The sequence below is a fragment of the Marmota monax genome, unplaced genomic scaffold (assembly GCF_021218885.2).
Source record: "Marmota monax isolate L192 unplaced genomic scaffold, Marmota_monax_Labrador192_F-V1.1 WCK01_AAM20220418_F8-fsc00001, whole genome shotgun sequence".
NCBI lineage: Eukaryota > Metazoa > Chordata > Mammalia > Rodentia > Sciuridae > Marmota > Marmota monax.
This window is the reverse complement of record NW_026693777.1, coordinates 32,411,670-32,430,533: the sequence shown is the minus strand read 5'-3', so window position 1 is coordinate 32,430,533 and position 18,864 is coordinate 32,411,670. Positions and strand designations below refer to the sequence as shown.

The window sequence follows — 18,864 nt, the reverse complement described above, 5'->3', positions numbered from 1 at the left end:
AAAAGAACAAATTTTATTGCTTTCACTATAGGCAGATGGGTTCATCTGGATAAATGGGTCAGCATATGAGTAGTATACCTTATTGGTGAAGGATTTCTGTTGTCTTGGAAAGCCAATTTTAGCTGACTGTTTGGAGGGAAACCCAACTGATGTGGTATGAATCGGAGGTGAGAAACAGGTGGTCCTTACAAAGAATACACAAAACTAGGATGTCATGAACGAAGAATGAATCTAATAGTTCAATAATACATTCAAGAAAAGCGACAGGCAGGATTTTAATAATTTATATGAACAGGTTTAATGTAATATGGAATGCAAAAGATTAGAACCATTAATTATCTAATTCTTCAACTTTAAAAAATAATTGAAATAAATAAAATCAAAACAAGATAGTGATCAGAATAATAGTACCATTATAATCACATTAAATATAAAAGCTTCCATCAGTATTTTAACAATGTGGCAATTATAGTACCATACATTTTTAAATATCACTCAAATTTTATAATCTGTCCATGTTTCATAAAAATGTTTGACAAAAGAAAGGTTTCAGATACCCATGAAAAGAGAAACTGGGATATGCCTAGAGTTGCTAGTTCACTATTAAAAAGGTACTTTACCTTGGGTTCAATCACTAGTACCACACACAATTCCACAAAAGCGTACCTTGGATGGCCTGTTTTATTTGCCCTTGGGCAAATTTATTGTTTTACAGTAAGACAGGTGGTACTTGACCTCCATAGGAACAGTATGAACTTTTACTGAAACATTTAAACTACTGTACTTAAAGTCTTGTCACATTTTATAAGCTAATTTTTCTTTCTTTACAATGTTGACAAAGTTGTTTGCCAACATTAAGATGGACAAACTTAGTTCTAAGTAATTTATCCAACTTCCTATAATATGTGAGAAATGATACACCTCTAGGTTTATTTAGATGTTTCTTTGAAACAAAATATTTAATTTTGTGAATGTATACTTTTTAAAAATGAGCAGCAAAGACAGCAGACCTATAACTCCTTACTACCCATACTCTTGACTATCAAGAAATGAAGCCAAACTTTAGAAAAATACAATGCAAGAAAAGATTCAAGTTAAAAATATATTCCTTTGGTTAAAAATCATCCCCTTTGATAATATTCATTTGTAATCTAAACTCACAGACTGTCCCACCATCTTAAAGTAATCTTCTAAATGTCATTAAACTTGTAGTAGTCCAATGTTTTTTCAGTCCAGCATCATGGAGGTCACTGGGTTGCAGTAACAAAAATGTTTTTTTATTCTAGGAAGAATGAAGTGCTGTAGCATTAGATCCTCAAGATTTTTACTGTAGAAACCTCCGACACATGTAGTTTTCTTCAGATACTGTATATCCAAACTTCTTGTAGAAACCAACATTTTCTGGTAGACATTCAAGAGTGATCTTATAACAGTTCAGTTTCTTGCTTAGCAAAGTAAGAGTTGATAATAACCTAAAATTTTAAAAAAGGAAAGTGAGGAGACAGCATTTATTAAAATGAATTTCAATAACAATGTGAATTGATGTTACAGAAAAAGAAAACTTCGGTCTTTATTAGAAATAGGTATAAATATGCTATGATAGGCAAATTATAAGTCAATAAGCATTTAAATCACCAAAGCATTTTTACTTAGTTTCAAAAACTTTATCTAGTAACCTCCAGCTCATTAGTAAACAAGATAAATTACCCTAAACTCTTTAAAGGGACTTAGTCATGTTAACACTGAAGACTATCAACTATCAACTTGTGTAAAAATATGGCCAAAATTATTTAATAAAAGGTCTTTGTTATAAATCTATTCAAAGTAATTGGTAGTATACAGCCTTCTAACATAAAATCGGTACTTTAATAGTTTCGTTCTTTAATTTTGTTTGTTTGTGGTACTGGAGATGGAACCCAAGGGTTGCCCACATGAATGTACTCTTAACACTAACCTTCATCCCTAGCCCCATTAATAATTTTTAAATCAACATAGGTTTAATAACAGATGTACACAAAGCAAAAGAGTATACATCTTTACAAATCCTTAAAAGAGACATTCTTTTAAAATGTAATGTGATCTAGCCAGGTGTAATGGTGTACACCTGTAATCCCAGCTAGTGGAGAGGCTGACACAGGAAGATCTCAAGTTTGAGGCTAACCTCATCTTAGATTCTGGCTCAACAGAAAATTTGAGAAGGTCTGGTGTATAGTTCAGTGCATGTGACCCTGGATTCAATCCCTAATACCAAATAAAAAAAGTGACTATTGGTAACAGTATGCTTTCAGTTTTCAAACTCTGAAACTATTTAATATTTTTGTCATTAAATTCAATTCCAAGCTATAGAATAAAAATTAATTCAGAATTAATGTAGCCCAAAAAGAACTTCAAAAAGGAAAAAAAAAAATTAACAGGCATTTTAGCAAGAAATGAAATGAAACGAGTATCCAGTTTACCCAGAGTTACCTTCTTCGTTTACTTACAATTTGCCAAGCTGCTTTCCTCTGCATTCATCACTAACAACAACATCTTCTACTCTTCCTCTCTGAAAAGTAGTTTACAGTGTTTAGGACTACTCATCCAGTTTTGTTTTCAGATAAACCAAGTGATAGCTGGTAAGAATTTATTGATAATATTTTGTAAACTTGAACTTCATAAGAACCAAAATGCATTTTTTTAACTTATTACCATAGAGGAAATAAAAAGAATCAACTTTTAGTTTAATCATTTTCTGGTTATATCCCCAATCTCCCCCACTCCATGTATTAAAGCAAATCTCAGAATCTGTATCACCAAAAACAAAATCTTTCCATAAACACAGTACATCCATCATTCTACTCTGCTCAATAAAAATTTGTTTCAGATAGACAAGTAAAATTTTATCAATTTCTAGTGGCTTAACCCCCACCCCCAAATTCATAAAGCACGTGATACATCCCATGTGTTCTTATTTTCATTTTCATTGGGTTTCTTATATATTTATTATATCATGTGAATTTTATGAGAATTGGAAGACAAACATAGTATTCTGCAATCTTTACTAACAAGAAAACAATAAGAAATTTCTGCTAATGCAGTACAAAGTATTATTTCTGGAAAAAAACATTAGGGATTTTAAACATTACTCCTGAATTTAATGAAACCCAGTTTTTCTATGACTATGTCAAATCTAAAACCTTTATATAACAAGTTTAGTAAGCAGTTAATACACTTAATGTTTTCTTTTATAATTCTCAGAAACACACCAGGAAATTGCTTATTGCTAAACGATTTCTAAGAAAACAATGAAAAGCAGTAAGAAAACATTTGTCTAGCAGAAATTCAAAGTCATTTTTGCTAGAAAACACCCATTTTACTCACAAGCATTAATGTGAGCACATACCTTAGCACAGGAATGGATGAATTTATGTTCTATTATCAGAGTTGCTGTAGCAACAATCTGTCCTACAGTCACATCTTCCACAACTGTAACATAATAATCCCCAGATTTCTTCATATGCTCAAAAGATTCTGTAGAAATTGGAAAACAAAGAGTGTTACATGGTAGACTTATTTTATTAGGTGCCATAAAAATACTAAGATTGGATGATTTATTATTAAATACTTAAAGCTATTTTACCATAGTAATTTATATTCCATATCTAAAAGCATATTATCCAAACAATCAAAGAGTTGAAATATCAACAGTCAATATTAATTGGACTATGGTGCATACATTTAAAATAATCTGCTAGCAAAATATAGTAAGATTGACAGTTATTTTAGATTAATAGTACTTAAAATACATACAAATTGTATATGTTGCTATTTTTATGACTAATTAAAACTTCAATACTTTATTCAATATGTACTCAACAGATTATTCAAACTTTGCAGATTTTAAGAAGAATGTGTATTCTGTAATTTCAAAATTTAACAAATTTTTTATTTTCCTTTTGTGATTTCAACTATTTCATAATTACATACTTGCTCTTTTAGATGTTTTGAAACCATCTTAAAAGTAAGTGAAAAATGTCTCCGTTTCCAAGTAGTTTTTCCAAAGTCACATAAGAGGAGCATAGCTTCACTCCCCTTAAGTGATTATTAATGCTTATATTGCTGAAAAAAGAATTTCTCAATGAATCTGATATGCATGCAAAGAGAAATTCAGAAGTTAAAAACCAAACCTAATAGGTCTTGTACTGTTTATTTGTACAGAGAGGTAGTGGGAAGAAGAAATACATAAATGAGAATTGGAAAATGTTGACCTTCATTTTTACCAGAGTCAGAATACAAAACAAACTTACCTACTAAAAGGAATAAAGAATTGTAGGAAACAGGAAGGGCAGTGTTGGGAGTACTGGATGAAGTTGAAGTTCTGGTCCTTTCCTTACTAATAACTATCTGTGGTCTTGAGTAAGACACTGGATCTCTCTGGATATCCATTTTCTAAAAAGCTGGGATGGGGATGCATGTACAAGATCCTAGGCTCAATCCCCAGCACCAAAAAAAAAAAAAAAAGCTGGGGTTGGGGTAGTGGGCTAGACTAACGGATACCTGCCAACCTTGAAATTCAATATAAGAACAAAAGTACATATGCTCTTGAGTTTTGAGGGTGGGGGAAGGTTGGTAATGAAATTTCTGTGAATAATCTAATCATATGGAAGGAAATACTACAATAAATTAAAAGTCTTTTGATCTGCACCCTGCACTTTTGTAAATGTAGGTATTTAGCAAAACAAGGTAGTTACTATATTTGGATTCTACAACAAGTTAAACATTAAAATAAAAATAGCTAATCTATTACTTCCAGCTGTTTGAACAAAAACAAGCAGGCACTGAACAGTGCTCTAAACAAAAATAAAATCTTACTTCCCTTTAATTTTATTCAGGAAACAGAGGCTATAGTACTTACTCATAAACTGTTCAGGGTTGACAACTCCAGTCTCTGTTAGCTGACCCAGTACCTTAAAAAACCCTTGTTTGAAGACCAGATTTCAAATCATGAGGAAAGGCAAAATATGAAAAGAAGTAATATGTTAAGTTGTTGTGAATATGGGCAATCATTTTTTCAAATTTTCCATAATCATCACTTAACTATTATTTCTTGAATCATACAATAAAGGTAATAAAATATTTGAACATTTTTGCCTGCGCAAAATTTTTGGAATAGTACAAACTACGTATATTTTTTCGACATAATCTTTGTTAAATTCAGCACAAGGAATGCCAACTTTTCCCAAGTTTCTTACTATGAACAGATATAAAACATTTATCAAAATATAAATAATATAACGTTGACTACAATTTTAAAGATTCGTAATTTTATTATATCTAATATTAAAAGTACACTTAGAACTTTGAGAGTCTTTTCTAGACTCAATAATTACTTTGACCAAAATTATGTTTCTTCAGGTTTCTTACCCAGAAGTAAACTGAGAAGTAAAATGCTGACTTTTGATTAACAAGGTTTAAGTTAGTTTGAAGAATTTAGATGTTAATAAAAGAAGTATATAGAGGGGCTGGGGATGTAGCTCAAGCTGTAGCACGCTCGCCTGGCATGCGTGCGTCCCGGGTTCAATCCTCAGCACCACATACAAACAAAGATGTTGTGTCCACTGAAAACTAAAAAAATAAAGAAAATATTTAAAAAATTCTCTCTCTCTTTAAAAAAAAAAGAAGTATATAGAGCCAGGAAGAGTGGTGCATCCCAGCAGCTCGGCTCGGGAGGCCAAAGCAGGAGGGTCATGAGTTCAAAACCAGCATCAGCAACTTAGTGAGGCCCTAAGAAACTTAAAGAGAGATTGTCTCAAAATAAAAAATATAAAAAAAGGGCCAGGGATGTAACTCAGTGGCTAAGTGTCCCTGGGTTCAATCCCTAGTATCCCCGCCACACCCAAAAAAATAAGTACATAGAAACAGACAACCTTTTCAACTTAACCAAGGAAAATTATCTGTACTTTCATTTCCCATCTGGCTTCTTAAAAAAGACCTAATGTTGTTATAATAGTATTGTGAAATAGTTCAAATGACTTTAATATAATAGTGCTCCTTCCAAAAAGACTTTTCAAACAAATATGCAATTATCAATAATTGGAAGGAGCACTGTTATGTTAAAGTCATTTGAACTATTTCACAGAACTATTTAGTCTTAGCCATGATAGACATGTATATTTCATTATAGAGTGAAAATATATTTATCATAAACATATATTAGTCAAAATTGAATTTTCCAGTCACTAAAAAATGAAGTCTAAAAATAATCCTAAAGACAAATATTTTTAAAATTTATCAGTGTCATGTTTATAAAGAAAACAGAAGGCCAACTATAATTCTAACCAGGGTTTCCTCACGGAGTGATTCCATACCTCTATTTAAGTCAGCAGTGCAAAGAGGCCTCAGAACCAAACCTTCTCCGGGATGTGTTGGAGAAATGGCTGGAGAAAATGTTGCTGTATTCTGACTCCAGTCCACTTCTTTGAGTAGACTTGGGTCAAACATTGGCGTTTCATCAGGTTTCATCTTTCCAGTAAGGTCTAATATAAAAATTTAAATATTAAGGCATTTTGATTACTAAAAGAAAATTATTATGGTTGATGATAAAATTAATGAAGCATTCTATAACAGTTATACAAGCTATTTTGCTTTAGCCTACCAAGAATCTAATTTCAAATGCCCCAACTACAGATCGATCTCTTGGTCTCTCGATGTGTGTGTGTGTGTGTGGGGGGGGGGGGGTGTATTTTTACATCACGCTTTGTTGGGTTTGTTGATGCGTGTCTGTATTCCTAGGAACTCTGGTGGCTGAGACAGAATGATCAAAAGTTCAAAGTCAGCCTGGCAACTTAGCAAGACCCTATTTAAAAAAAAAAGACTGGGATAGAGCTCAATGGTATAGTGCCCCTGCGTTAAATCCCCAGTAAAACACACACACACACACACACACACATGTCATGCTTACTATCAGAAAGTGGGATTGTTAAGTGTAAAGACTTATTGAGCATATCACTTTTTTATATTAATCATGATGAACGTTAATTACTGAATTATTTTGTGTTCATTAGCAATACTGGTCTTAGCTATGACAGATAAGACACTAAAGATAAATTTTGTTTTCATAACAGATTTTCTAAAAATCTGTAACATAAGTTACTCAGCTGCATCTATGCAGTTTAAGAATAGCCAGTGTTTTCATGCTATTGAAAAATGACCAATTATGGTATTTCCCTTGCTTTTTTTAACATTCAGAAATGGGCAGATTCTCACTAGTGATCTAATAAAACTAAGACTAAATAATAGATAAAACAGTAGGGAAAGATGAAAATTTTTATGAAGTATAAAATGGGGTGGGAGGAGCACTTCAATAGAGTACAGAGCTACTCAAAGAAATAGGATCTTCCTGCTCATCCAGGGACTAAGTAAAATCCTCCAACTTTCATTTCTAGAACTATACCCTTTCAATTCTATTCCTATAAAGAAACATTTATTGAAAGAGCAATTTTCTCATAAATTAAATACCTATTTTATAAGTCACAACATGCTTTATGGCAAATAGACTTAACTTTTCTTATTAAATTTCTGCCTGTGTGACCACTCTATGTAACTATACAGGTAATGCTGCAGGTTAGTATAGGCTTTGGGAAGTTAGTGTTGTGTAATAACAGAATTCAATACTTCCTCAGCACCTACTTCATGCCAGGCACTCTTCAAGGGACTTGACGTATTACTAAGTCATTTGCTTCAAAAATCCTACAGACTAGATGTTGTTATCTCCATTTCAACAGATGAAGAAATAAAGGTACAGTGATATTAAATATCTTGCCTGAGGTCACAAAATTTAGGAAGACAGGGCTTAAACCTGGACATGGAAACAAGTGGACTTGTTAATTCAAATGTCAACTGTGATCTTGGTTAAGGTAATTAAGCTCTTAGAATCGTGTTTCCTCATTTGTAAAATACAGATGAAATTACACAAATTTGAAAAGAATTATTATATGCAAGCAAGCACTTAAAATATGTGGCATACCACAAAAAAGCAAGATACATTCTAATTAGTAATAAATTTAAAATTCATTTTACAAGTTCTTTTTGCCTTTAATTCATGATTTAGGCACTGCTGGATACAGGGACTATAAAAAGAATGACAAGTTGTTGTGTTTATATTAAGCCAAAAGTTACTCTTCTTGGATAGGAAAAAATTAAAATGTAGTTTATTACATAGAATACTAAGCATTTTTCCCCCTCACAATTCAGATCAAGTTGTGCTGTAACACTATACCTAAGTTGAACAATATTGAAGAAAGAATGTAAACTGTGATGATTAAAACTCTCATATCAAATTAATAAGCTTACCATCCATCCTAAACAGGTTTTTCATAGGCATGCATTTTAGTATTTGTCCCTGGTAGTTGGACCATTGAAGCTGCTGTATAAAATCTCATGTGAAAGATGGGCAAAAAATATTGTTTTTTTCAGGTATGCAGATCTGCTGGTGTCCAACTAATATGCTGGGAAAAGTAAATTTTTTTTAGTTCCTCAAGGTAATACCCTATTAAAACATTTGATCGTGTTATTTCACATATAAAAGCATGACATTTAAAGAAACCTCAAAAGGGAATTTAGATAAATATTAACAAAACTCCAAGGGATTTACTAGATTCCCTTTTCCCTTAAAGTTGCCAGAATTTATAATAAAATGTTGACTGGAAGCTACACAAAAAGGGTTACTAATTTCATGAGGAAATTACACAGAAGAATTAGTCTGTGAAGCCTTTAATGAATTTAATCAGTAAATATTTATAGTTCTGTGATTTTTCTCTAACCACATGGTCCTGTTCTATGAGTGATAAAGCACTATTAGCTGACCCTTGCATACTTGGTATTTGTTAACTCTTTATTTATTTAAAAAAGATAAATAAGAGAGAGAGAGAACTTTTTAATATTTTTTTTTAGTTTTCGATGGACACAACATCTTTATTTTTATGTGGTGCTGAGGATCGAACCCAGCGCCCTGCGCATGCCAGGCAAGCGTGCTAACTGCTTGAGCCACATCCCCAGCCCTTGTTAACTCTTTAAAACACAATCAATGATACATAATGATTTTATCCCTCTTTTGGGAAGCAGGCACAGTAATTTGCTCAAGATACCAGTGCCAATAAGCAACACAATTTAGAATTCAAAACAAAGCAACAGGGCAGCTTCACAGGCCCTGGATCTATATGGTGCACAGGGGCCCAGCACTTGGTTTAATACTCTGCTGCTACTACTTTGAAATTTTTAAGAATTTTTTTTTTAACAAGTGCCCTGCATTTTAATTTTGCACAGGTCCCTACAAATTATATGGCAAGTCCTGCTAGGCAGAATGACTTCATACTCTTAACTATTCCACTGAAGATAAACTAAAAGTAGATGAAGTAGAGGAATTTCCTTCTTTATTGTGCATGGTCAATCAGTACTTGGTTACCTTTACTTTGGAAAATGAGAATTTCAGACCAATCTGTTTCAAAATAAAAAGGACTGGCAATGTAGCTCAGTGATAGAACACCTTGGGTTCAATCCTTGGTACCGAAAGAACTAAATAGGTAATTTTAATTGGCTTAAAAAATAAATATTTTAGCATTTTAAGGTACCCACAGATACTCAAAACTAAGAAATTTCACTAAAGGTGAAAGCTGAATCTTATCATCATTAATGGCCTTATATTATTTTTAATTTTTAAAAGTAAACCCTGGAACTTCCAGATAGCTGAATATGTGAAGGCTCCTGGAAAGTGGTGGGTTCAGAGAGGGCATGAAAGTTCTGCACACCTTCCCACATACCTCACCCTAAACAACTCTAAATCTGTATCCTTTGTAATATCCTTTATAATAAACCAGTAAATAACTGCTGAAGAAGCTGGGTATCCCTGAGACAGGCCATTCTCATGGCAAAGGTCAGAAATTCAAAGGGGCAAGCAGGAGAAAAAAAAAAAAAAAGGCAATTCTTAAAAGTCTCCACAACTAGCTATGAACAAAGTCAAAAAGTGGGAAAGTCACTCTTTCTACAATGAAACTGTACTAAGGAAGAAGGGAGATGGAAGAATTGTAAACAAATGACTCTACCACAATTTGCCAATAATAATTTTTTGCTTAAGCAATTTAAATTTATTCATTCTAATTAGTTAGACATGTCAGCAGAATGCATTTTGATTTATAGTACACAAATGGAGCACAAATTTTTATTTCTCTGCTTGTACACAAAGTAAAGTCACACCACTTGTGTCATCATACATGAACTTGGGTAATGATGTCCATCTCATTCCACCATCTTTACTACCCCCATTCCCCCTCCTTCCCTGCTTAAGAAATTTTAATTCCATATGTAACACTAGCTACTAAATAAATAATACAGTGATTGATTGATCCAGCTAAAAGTATAAGAACCAAAAGTCTTTATATAATTTAATTAAGATTTACAACATGGAGCAAAAGAGGAAGAACCCTCTTTCTGGTCAGGAAACTATGAAGATGAGATTTATGTATTCAGCCTCCTCAAGAACCTAACTGTATAGTCAGAAGACTGTAATCCCAGCGGCTCTGGAGGCTGAGGCAGGAGGATCTCGTGTTCAAAGCCAGCCTCAGCAAAAGCAAGGCGCTAAGCAACTCAGTGAGACCCTATCTCTAAATAAAATACAAAACAGTGCTAGGGATGTGGCTAGGTGGTTGAGTGCCCAAATTCAATCCATCCCCACTTCCAAAACAAACAAAAAACAGAACTATAGAAAATAGTAGACATGTGGAGACTGAAAAAGTTATAATGGTTTTAAGATTCTTCACCCTGTTGTAACTTAATCCACCTTTACTTCTGTACTTCTTGAAGTTTGGTTATGTGGGAAAAAAATCCCTTAAAAAAGGAAAAAGCAAAAAACCCTAAGCCCCCTTAAATATTCCTCAAGAAACTTTTCTGTTTAACTGCTAAATTAGCATGCATTTACAAGGCCACAATTGCCTAGCCTAACCCAGTAAATATCTGATGAATGAATAACGAATAATGAATGACGTTAAGACTTAACTGGAGATCATATTTCAAGGGAAAAACATTTCTACACTGTCACAAGCGATATCACAAAAATCATACATCAAATTCATTTTTACTACTATTGAGAAACTTTCATTAATTTGAGTACTTTTAGACACAATTTCAATAAGATGGTTTCCCAGCCTCTATATCAGATTAGAATACAAATGGGGAGGAGTTGCTCCTAGAAGCAATTGAGAGCAACAAGTAATGGACACTGGACATGAAGATTTACAAAGAACATTTGCTGATAAAAGCGCGCAAATGCACCAATTTACAAAAGTATTTTTTGATAGCATTAAATCTCTTAACATCTAGACATTATTTCCAGTCGACTGATGAGGAAGCTGGAGCACAAAGAAGTTTCAAGATTTGCTTCACTGTAATAAGTAAACTGGAACTAGAATCCTGTTTCCCATGTTGAGCGCTACAATAAAGTAAGTACCAAATGGTACTGACTGGTAGTTATTTCCCCTATTCATCAAATCCCGTCTAAAACATGTAAATGATTTCCTGAGACCTATTCTGGATTCATTTCGAGTGATTAGCCCAACAAAATGAATCTCATAATTGCCCTTTCAATTTTATGTGAAATTTTTTAAGAGTTCGGCTTACATAAACACCAGCTAGTACAATAGAAATCACATAATACTAGCTGTTTCTAGGGGCAGAAGCCCTGAGAAAAGACACAAAGGATACCCCTCTCTTCCCGGGGAAGGCCCCCTGATGTAGTCGGTGATCTTCAGAGCGATCAGGAGAGTGTCCTCAATGGCTCCCACCACTATGGGATACCCCAGGAAAGGACGCGAGAAGGGAGAGTGGGTCCGTTGGCTGCAGAAACGGAGAGCGAGGGTCTCCATCTCCCACGCCAAAGCCCGAGAGTGGAGTTAGTTCGACCCCAGTCCCAGTTTCTGCTCTGCCAGGCCAGGACCCCTGAATGGCGTGACCGTTGGCCATCATCCTTAACCTCTGCTCCCGGAGCGCGTCGGTTCAACTTCCTGGGAACCGCGCTCGACACCGCCAAGTGCACACAGCTGGCGAAGATAAACAGCCCAAACAGAACCCCTTCGGGGCCTAGCCCTCCTCGGCTTTCGGTAAACCTGAAGACGAGTTCCCGACGCCCTCAGGACACCGGGCCCCTTCTCACCTGCAGAGGCCCAACCGTTGGTGCTCCTCCTCGCACGCGTGGGACTCTCCTCCACCCAGCTACAAGGCACCGGATCCGGATCCGGCTTCAGCGCCAGCCCCACCTCCTCTTGCACCGCCCGCGCCAGAGCCGGGAACCGCAACCCAAACGTGGCAGGGCCAACGCCGCCTCCTTCACCAGCAGCTCACGCAGCGCCGCGCATAGGCGGACGCCGGCGGAGGCCGGGGAGCCACCCGTGGGGATGGGGTGGGGCGGAGCCTGCCGAGAGGCGTGGCCAGGAGGGCCGGCGCTGGGCGAGGCACGCGGCGCGTCAGGGCGGGGCGTCGGTGCGGGACGCCCAAGCCTTCCTTTCCAGTGTACTTCCCCCTGGTTCTTTGCCGCCTTATTGGCGGCGTCACTGTCTCGGTTTTCCCGGGAATAAGTCTACGTAGGAGCTGGCTAAGCAGCGTTAAGTGGTGACCAGCTTGGCCTCTTGTCCTTTTAGTTAGTCCCTTGTTGCCTATTTCTCACGATGAGTCCATTAGGACTTGGATTACTCATGGACAGCTCATAGCTCCTCATTCCCAGGTTTTTGACTCATGGTTTCTGCCTTCTTGAAACTATGAGTTGGGGCCTCTGCGTTCTAGTCCATTGGAACCGTCGCTTTATTTTTCCCTCAGAACCTTTTAGGATGAACACGAGGTTGGCACTGTGATTTTCAACTGCAGTGATTTGCCTCCTGGGATACATTGGCAATGCCTGGAGCGTTTTCAACCTCTTATCTGGAAGGGGAGAGTTGGTGCTGGCATCTCTGGATGGTGGAGGGCAGAGAAGAATAGAGGCCAGGATGGCTGCTGTACTTCTTAGGATACATAGGACAGCACCCTGCAACAAAGTCTCTGGCCTGAAATGTCAGTGCTGCTGAGGTTGAGAAACCCTGATGAGGATAAGAAAAGTCTTTTTCCTCCGAGCTCCCATTCCAAAGTGTCCTTTTTATAGATTAGGAAACAGGTTCTGAGACATTAAGTAATTTACAAGTCACATAGCTTAGTAACTGTTACTTATTGAAATTACAGAGTACTCTTTTAAGGAAAAGTGTTCAAAGAGTTAACACCGTAGATATTCAGTCAGAAATTGTTTTTGGCTCACTTGTGAGATTTAAATTTAGGTTATTGATTCGTGAATTCTCACAGCTTCAGAAATCAATGAGACTGATGGCCCCCAAATTTATGTATTTATCCTATTTTCCCTCCATAAATATAAAAGAATATATAAGGCATAAAGAAATAAAAAGTCATGTACACACTACTCATCTTAAACATATAATAGCCCATTTTCTTTTTTTATTCTTTTTATATATACATGACACTTAAATGTATTTTGACATACATACATATGTACATGGAGTATAACTTATTCTAATTAGGATCTCATTCTTGTGGTTGAACATGATGTGGAGTTACATTGGTCATGTATTCATATATAAAAATAGAAAAGTTAAGTTTGATTTATTCTGTCTTCTATTTCTGTCCCTCCTCCCTTTCCCTCATTCCCCTTTGTCCAATCCAATGAAGTTCTGCACCCACCCCTGCCTTATTGTGTATTAACATCTGCATATCAGAGAGAATTTTTGGCCTTTTGGTTTAGGGGATTGGCTTTTTCCACTTAGCATGATAGTCTCCAGTTCCATCCATTTACCAGCAAATGCCATAATTTCATTCTTCCTTATGGGTGAGTTATATTCCATTGTGTATATATACCACATTTTCTTTCTTTCTTCCATTCATCTTTTGAAGGACCCCTAGGTTAGTTCCATAGTTTAACTATTGTGAATTAAGTTGCTATAGACATTGATGTGGCTTTGTCACTATAAGTATGCTGATTTTAAGTCCTTTGGGAATATAATGAGAAGTGGGATAAATAGGTCAAATGGTGGTTCCATGCCAAGTTTTCTGAGGAATCTCCATACTGAATAGCCCCATTTTCTTATCAGTGGGGTAGGCCTGTAATCCCATGACTTTGGAGATGGAGGCAGGAGTATGGCAGGTTCAAGGCCAGCCTCAGCAACTTAGCAAGACCCTGTCTCAAAAAATTATTTAAATTTTTTTTTTTTTTTTTTTGGTAAAAAAGCTCTGGAGATGTAGCTTAGTGGTAGAGCACCCCTGGTTCAATGTCCAGTAACACACACACACACATACACACACGCAAAAAAGATTTCTGGTAAATGTTTTCAGTGAGTTTCTCCTGAAATAATCCTGTACATTTTGAAGAATGTCATTGGAATTTTAATAGGTAAAGTGAAATATAATCAATTAAATCACAGAACACAGGAGTTCTAAGAGATACTCCATGAGGTCTTGTGCATACACCTGACTTCCATTGTGCCACAGCAACCCAGTTTTTCCTGATTAGTTAAGATCGGTCACTGTGGACACTATAGGGAATTCCCTCTTTGATGGTTAGTCTGCTTGGCAATGAGGAGACGAAGGTAGCCATGGGACAGTCTCAACTTCCATTTTAATGGAATCACTGGTGTGTCCTTTAGTGACTTTTATTTATGGATGTGTATAAGAAGTGCTGCATCATCAGTATTCTTGACTGCTTGAATAAGGGTATTATGTAGGAAAACATGGATATCAATGATTGAGTTGAAGACTAATTCAGAAATGTTGGACTTATCAAAAAGTTAATACCTTAGTCAGGGACTGGGAACATAGCTCAGTGGTAGAGCACATGGTTAGTATGTATGCAGTCATGAGTTCAATCCTCAACAACCCCCCTGCCACAATTTTTTTAAGAATACCTTTTAAACAATTGATTGCATTTATATTTTTCTCTTATTGTTTGCACAAGTATTCAACATAATAGTCCCTATCTAACTAAGTATAAAAAAGCTCTTTTAGTAACTAGTGAAAGTTGTAAATACCAGGAGCAGTAGCATGCCTGTAATCCCAGCAACTCAGGAGGCTGAGGGAAGAGGATCATAAGTTCAATGGGGCTGGGGTTATGGCTCAAAGGTAGAGCACTTCCTTTGCATGTGCAAGGCCCTGGGTTCAATCCTCAGCACCATATAAAATAAATAAAAAATTTATTGTGTACAGCTACAAAAAATATAAAAATATTTTTTAAAAAAAGTTCAAGGCCTGCCTCAGCTATTTAGTGAGACCCTGTCTCAAAATTAAAAGTAAAAAGGACTGGGAACGTAACTGAGTGGTAAAGCACTCCTGGATTTAATCCCTAGTATTAATAAACAAATGAGTTTTGTGATAAGAAAATGTATTACAGCTTTAAATGGGCCACATTGTTTCTTTCTTTAGTGGTTCATAAACTAATAGTGTGTCATAAAATGGATATGTCTAAGATTTGATGAAATATGGCACATTTCTCTATACATGTTCATAAATTATTTCATTTGATCCTTAAGTAGATATTGTGAAGTAGAGTGAGCATTATTATTTCCATAAGGCAAATGAAACAGTTAATTTTCCTTCTCATGTGGGTGAGGCTATTTTGTCCTGTAGACTTCTGAACTCAAGAACTTAATAAAGTAGTTTAATTTTTCCCTAACATTAAACCACAAATTTAAACTGTTTCACCTAGGACCACCAAAAAAATTATAAAAGATAAGTAAGAAAACTATTAGTGTTGTAACAAGGACTTAGACTCCACTTTTGCCTGCATATGTTTTTTGCCTCCACTTTTGCCTGCATAAAAGTAGGATTAAAGATGTGGCATCCATTCTACCAAAACTGTTATACAGATTTAATACAATTCCTATTAAAATTCCAATGACATTCTTCATAGAACTCGAAAAAGCAATCATGAAATTCATTTGGGAAAACAAGAGACCCAGAGTAGCCAAAGCAATCCTTAGCAAGAAAAGTGGAGCAGGAGGCATCACAATACCAGACCTTAATCTACACTACAGAGAAACAGTAACAAAAGGGTGTGGTATTGGTACCAAAATAGACCTGTAGACCAATGTTACAAAATAGAAGACACAGAGACAAACCTATACACATATGGTTATCTCATACTAGACAAAGGCACCAGACACATACATTGGAGAAAAGATAGCCTCTTCAACAAATGGTGCCAGGAAAACTGGAAATCCATATGTTGCAAAATGTAATTAAACCCCTCTCTCTCACCCTGTACAAAAATCAACTCAAAGTGGATCAAAGACTTAGGCACTAGAACAGAGACCCTGCACCTAGTATTAAAAATAGTAGGCCCAAATCTTCATCATGTCAGCTTAGGACCTGACTTCCTGAACTACACTCCTAAAGTACTCAGAAAAATGAGAAATTATATCCCATCTATGTATGATACATCAAAGTATATAAATGCATTCTACTGTCATGTATAACTAATTAAAATGAATTAAAAAGTAAAATTAAATTAAAAAACTCAGAATAAATAAATTGTATATGAGCAGATTATATATTTTTTTAAAAAAGACTCCTAAAGTGCAAGAAATAAAATCAAGAATCAATAAATGGGATGGACTCCAACTAAAAAGCTTCTTCTCAGCAAAGGCAACAATCAGTAACGTAAGAGAGCCTACAGAATGGGAAAATAATCTCCAGGATCTATAAAGCACTCAAAAAACTTAACACCAAAAAAACAAATAACCAAATCAAGTGTGGTCTGTCCTAAGGGCTAAGGAACTTAACAGACACTTCACAGAAGAAGAAATACAATTGATCAACAAACATGAAAAAATGTTCATTATCTCTCTAGCAATTAGAGAAATGCAAATCAAGACTACTCTGAGATTTCATCTTACCCCAGTCAGAATGGCAATTATTAAGAATACAAGCAATAATAAGTGTTGTCAAAGATGTACAGAAAAATATACACTCATACATTGCTGGTGGGACTGCAAATTGATGCAACCACTATAGAAAGCAGTTTGGAGATACCTCAGAAAACTTGGAATGGAACCACCATTTGACCCAGCTATCCCCCTCCTCTGTTTATACCCAAAGGACTTAAAATCAGCATAATATACTGAAACGGCTACATCAGTGTGTATAGCAGCTCAATTCACAGTAGCTAAACTATGGAACCAACCTAGATGCCCTTTCAACAGATGAATGGATAAAGAACATGTGGTACATATACACAGTGAAATATTACTCAGGCTTAAAGAAGAATGAAGTTACGGCATTTGCAGGTAAATGGATGGAACTAGAAAATATGCGAAGTGAAATAAGCTAATTCCCCCAAACCAAAGGCCAGATGTTTTCTCATGATAAGTAAATGCTGATCCATACTGGGGCGGGGTTGACTGGTGTAGAGAAGAAAGAGGGAACTTTGAATAATGTAGAGGGGAGTGAGGGGAAGGGTGGGACACTGGGGATGGAAAGGACGGTAAAATGAGACAGCCATTATTACCCTATATACGTATATGATTACATTACTGGTGTGACTGCACCATTACAGCCTGAGGAATGAGAAGTTGTGGTCCATTCGTGTACAATGTGTCAAAATGCATTGCAGTGCCATGTATAACTAATTAGAACAAATTAAAAAAAAAAAGGAGGCCAGTAGAATAGAAGAGAGGAACAGGGGGATGGAGGAGAGGGAAAGGGGAGAGACTGGGGAATGAAATTCATCAAAGTATACTGTTTTATTGTGTGAATGTATGAATATATTATACAAATTTTAAAAATATATTTGTCATCTCTTCCTCCATTTTGCATTCATCTCCCTTGCTCTGAGTCTCCTTGGATTCCAGAACAAGGTCTGATCTGATAAACATCGCATGTCCAGTCAAACCCACCCCTCCATCACCACCAGGAGGAGCAACATTTTTTCTGGGATAAGTCCTGACCAATCCTGAGATAACGATGGACAGACCACACTAGATCAAGATCACCTGCTTTGGTAACTGTGAAAAGCCTCCAGTGGTGCAAACCCCCAAACCCTTGCCCTTATTCCCTTTTCTATAAATCCTAGAAGACAAGGCTATAGGATGGTTTGGTCACATGTGAAGATACATTTTATTATTTCTGCATATGTCTGAAAATTTCCATGAAAAAGATTAAAAACAAAAAGCAACCTTAGTAAAATTCTCATAAGTTTTTATATCTGCACTTTAGAAAAGAAAAATCACAAAAAATTAATAATCTCAATTCTCCCCCCCCAAAAAAATCATTTTTTAACCAAATTACCTCCTCAGAAATGATGTTTTAACTTGTTTCTTCATGTCCTAATTCTGACTACAATGGTTGCTGTTTTTCAATGCCTAATTGTTTTGTTATGGTAATCTTATTTTATTCTACCTTTTCTATCACTTCATTTAAAGTGGTTGGGTATATAATAAATTGTCTACATAAGTTGTAAGTTGTGAAGTAGAATTTAGTGATTTTATTAAATATAATGATAATCCCTAATAATTTTCACAGCATTTTGCTATGTTGAGAATGTAAAAGAAAAAAACCAAATAAACTGCACAGAATATTATAGCCACAAACAATTTAAAAGTTTTGAGTATTAAGCCAGGTGCAGTGGCACAAGCCTATAATCCCAGAGACTTGGGAGGCTGAGGCAGGAGGATTTCAAGTTTGAGGCCAGCCTCGGCAATTTAGTGAGATCATCAGCAACTTAGGGAGACCCTTTCTCAAAATTAAAAATAAAAAAACTGGGGATGGGCTAGGGAAATAGCTCAGTTGCTAGAGTGCTTGCCTCACATGCAT

At 35.8% G+C, this 18,864-nt stretch overlaps 1 protein-coding gene across 2 annotated transcripts; it reads right to left on the bottom strand.

Moving 5' to 3' along the window:
* Positions 1-273: 273 nt before the first annotated feature.
* On the bottom strand, positions 274-12,400 carry Gnpnat1 (glucosamine-phosphate N-acetyltransferase 1). Of its 2 annotated transcripts, XM_046461908.2 has the most exons (7): positions 12,182-12,400; positions 8,332-8,486; positions 6,348-6,515; positions 4,895-4,957; positions 3,383-3,510; positions 2,484-2,545; positions 274-1,472 (listed from the first exon to the last, which is right to left on the bottom strand). In XM_046461908.2, the coding sequence occupies exons 2-7, from the start codon at positions 8,360-8,362 to the stop codon at positions 1,325-1,327; spliced, it is 600 nt and encodes a 199-aa protein (XP_046317864.1). In that variant the 5' UTR covers positions 8,363-8,486; positions 12,182-12,400; the 3' UTR covers positions 274-1,324. The 2 variants fall into 2 exon arrangements, with proteins under 2 accessions (XP_046317864.1, XP_046317866.1); XM_046461910.2 differs by lacking the exon at positions 8,332-8,486 and having other exon boundaries at positions 12,182-12,398.
* Positions 12,401-18,864: the final 6,464 nt, after the last annotated feature.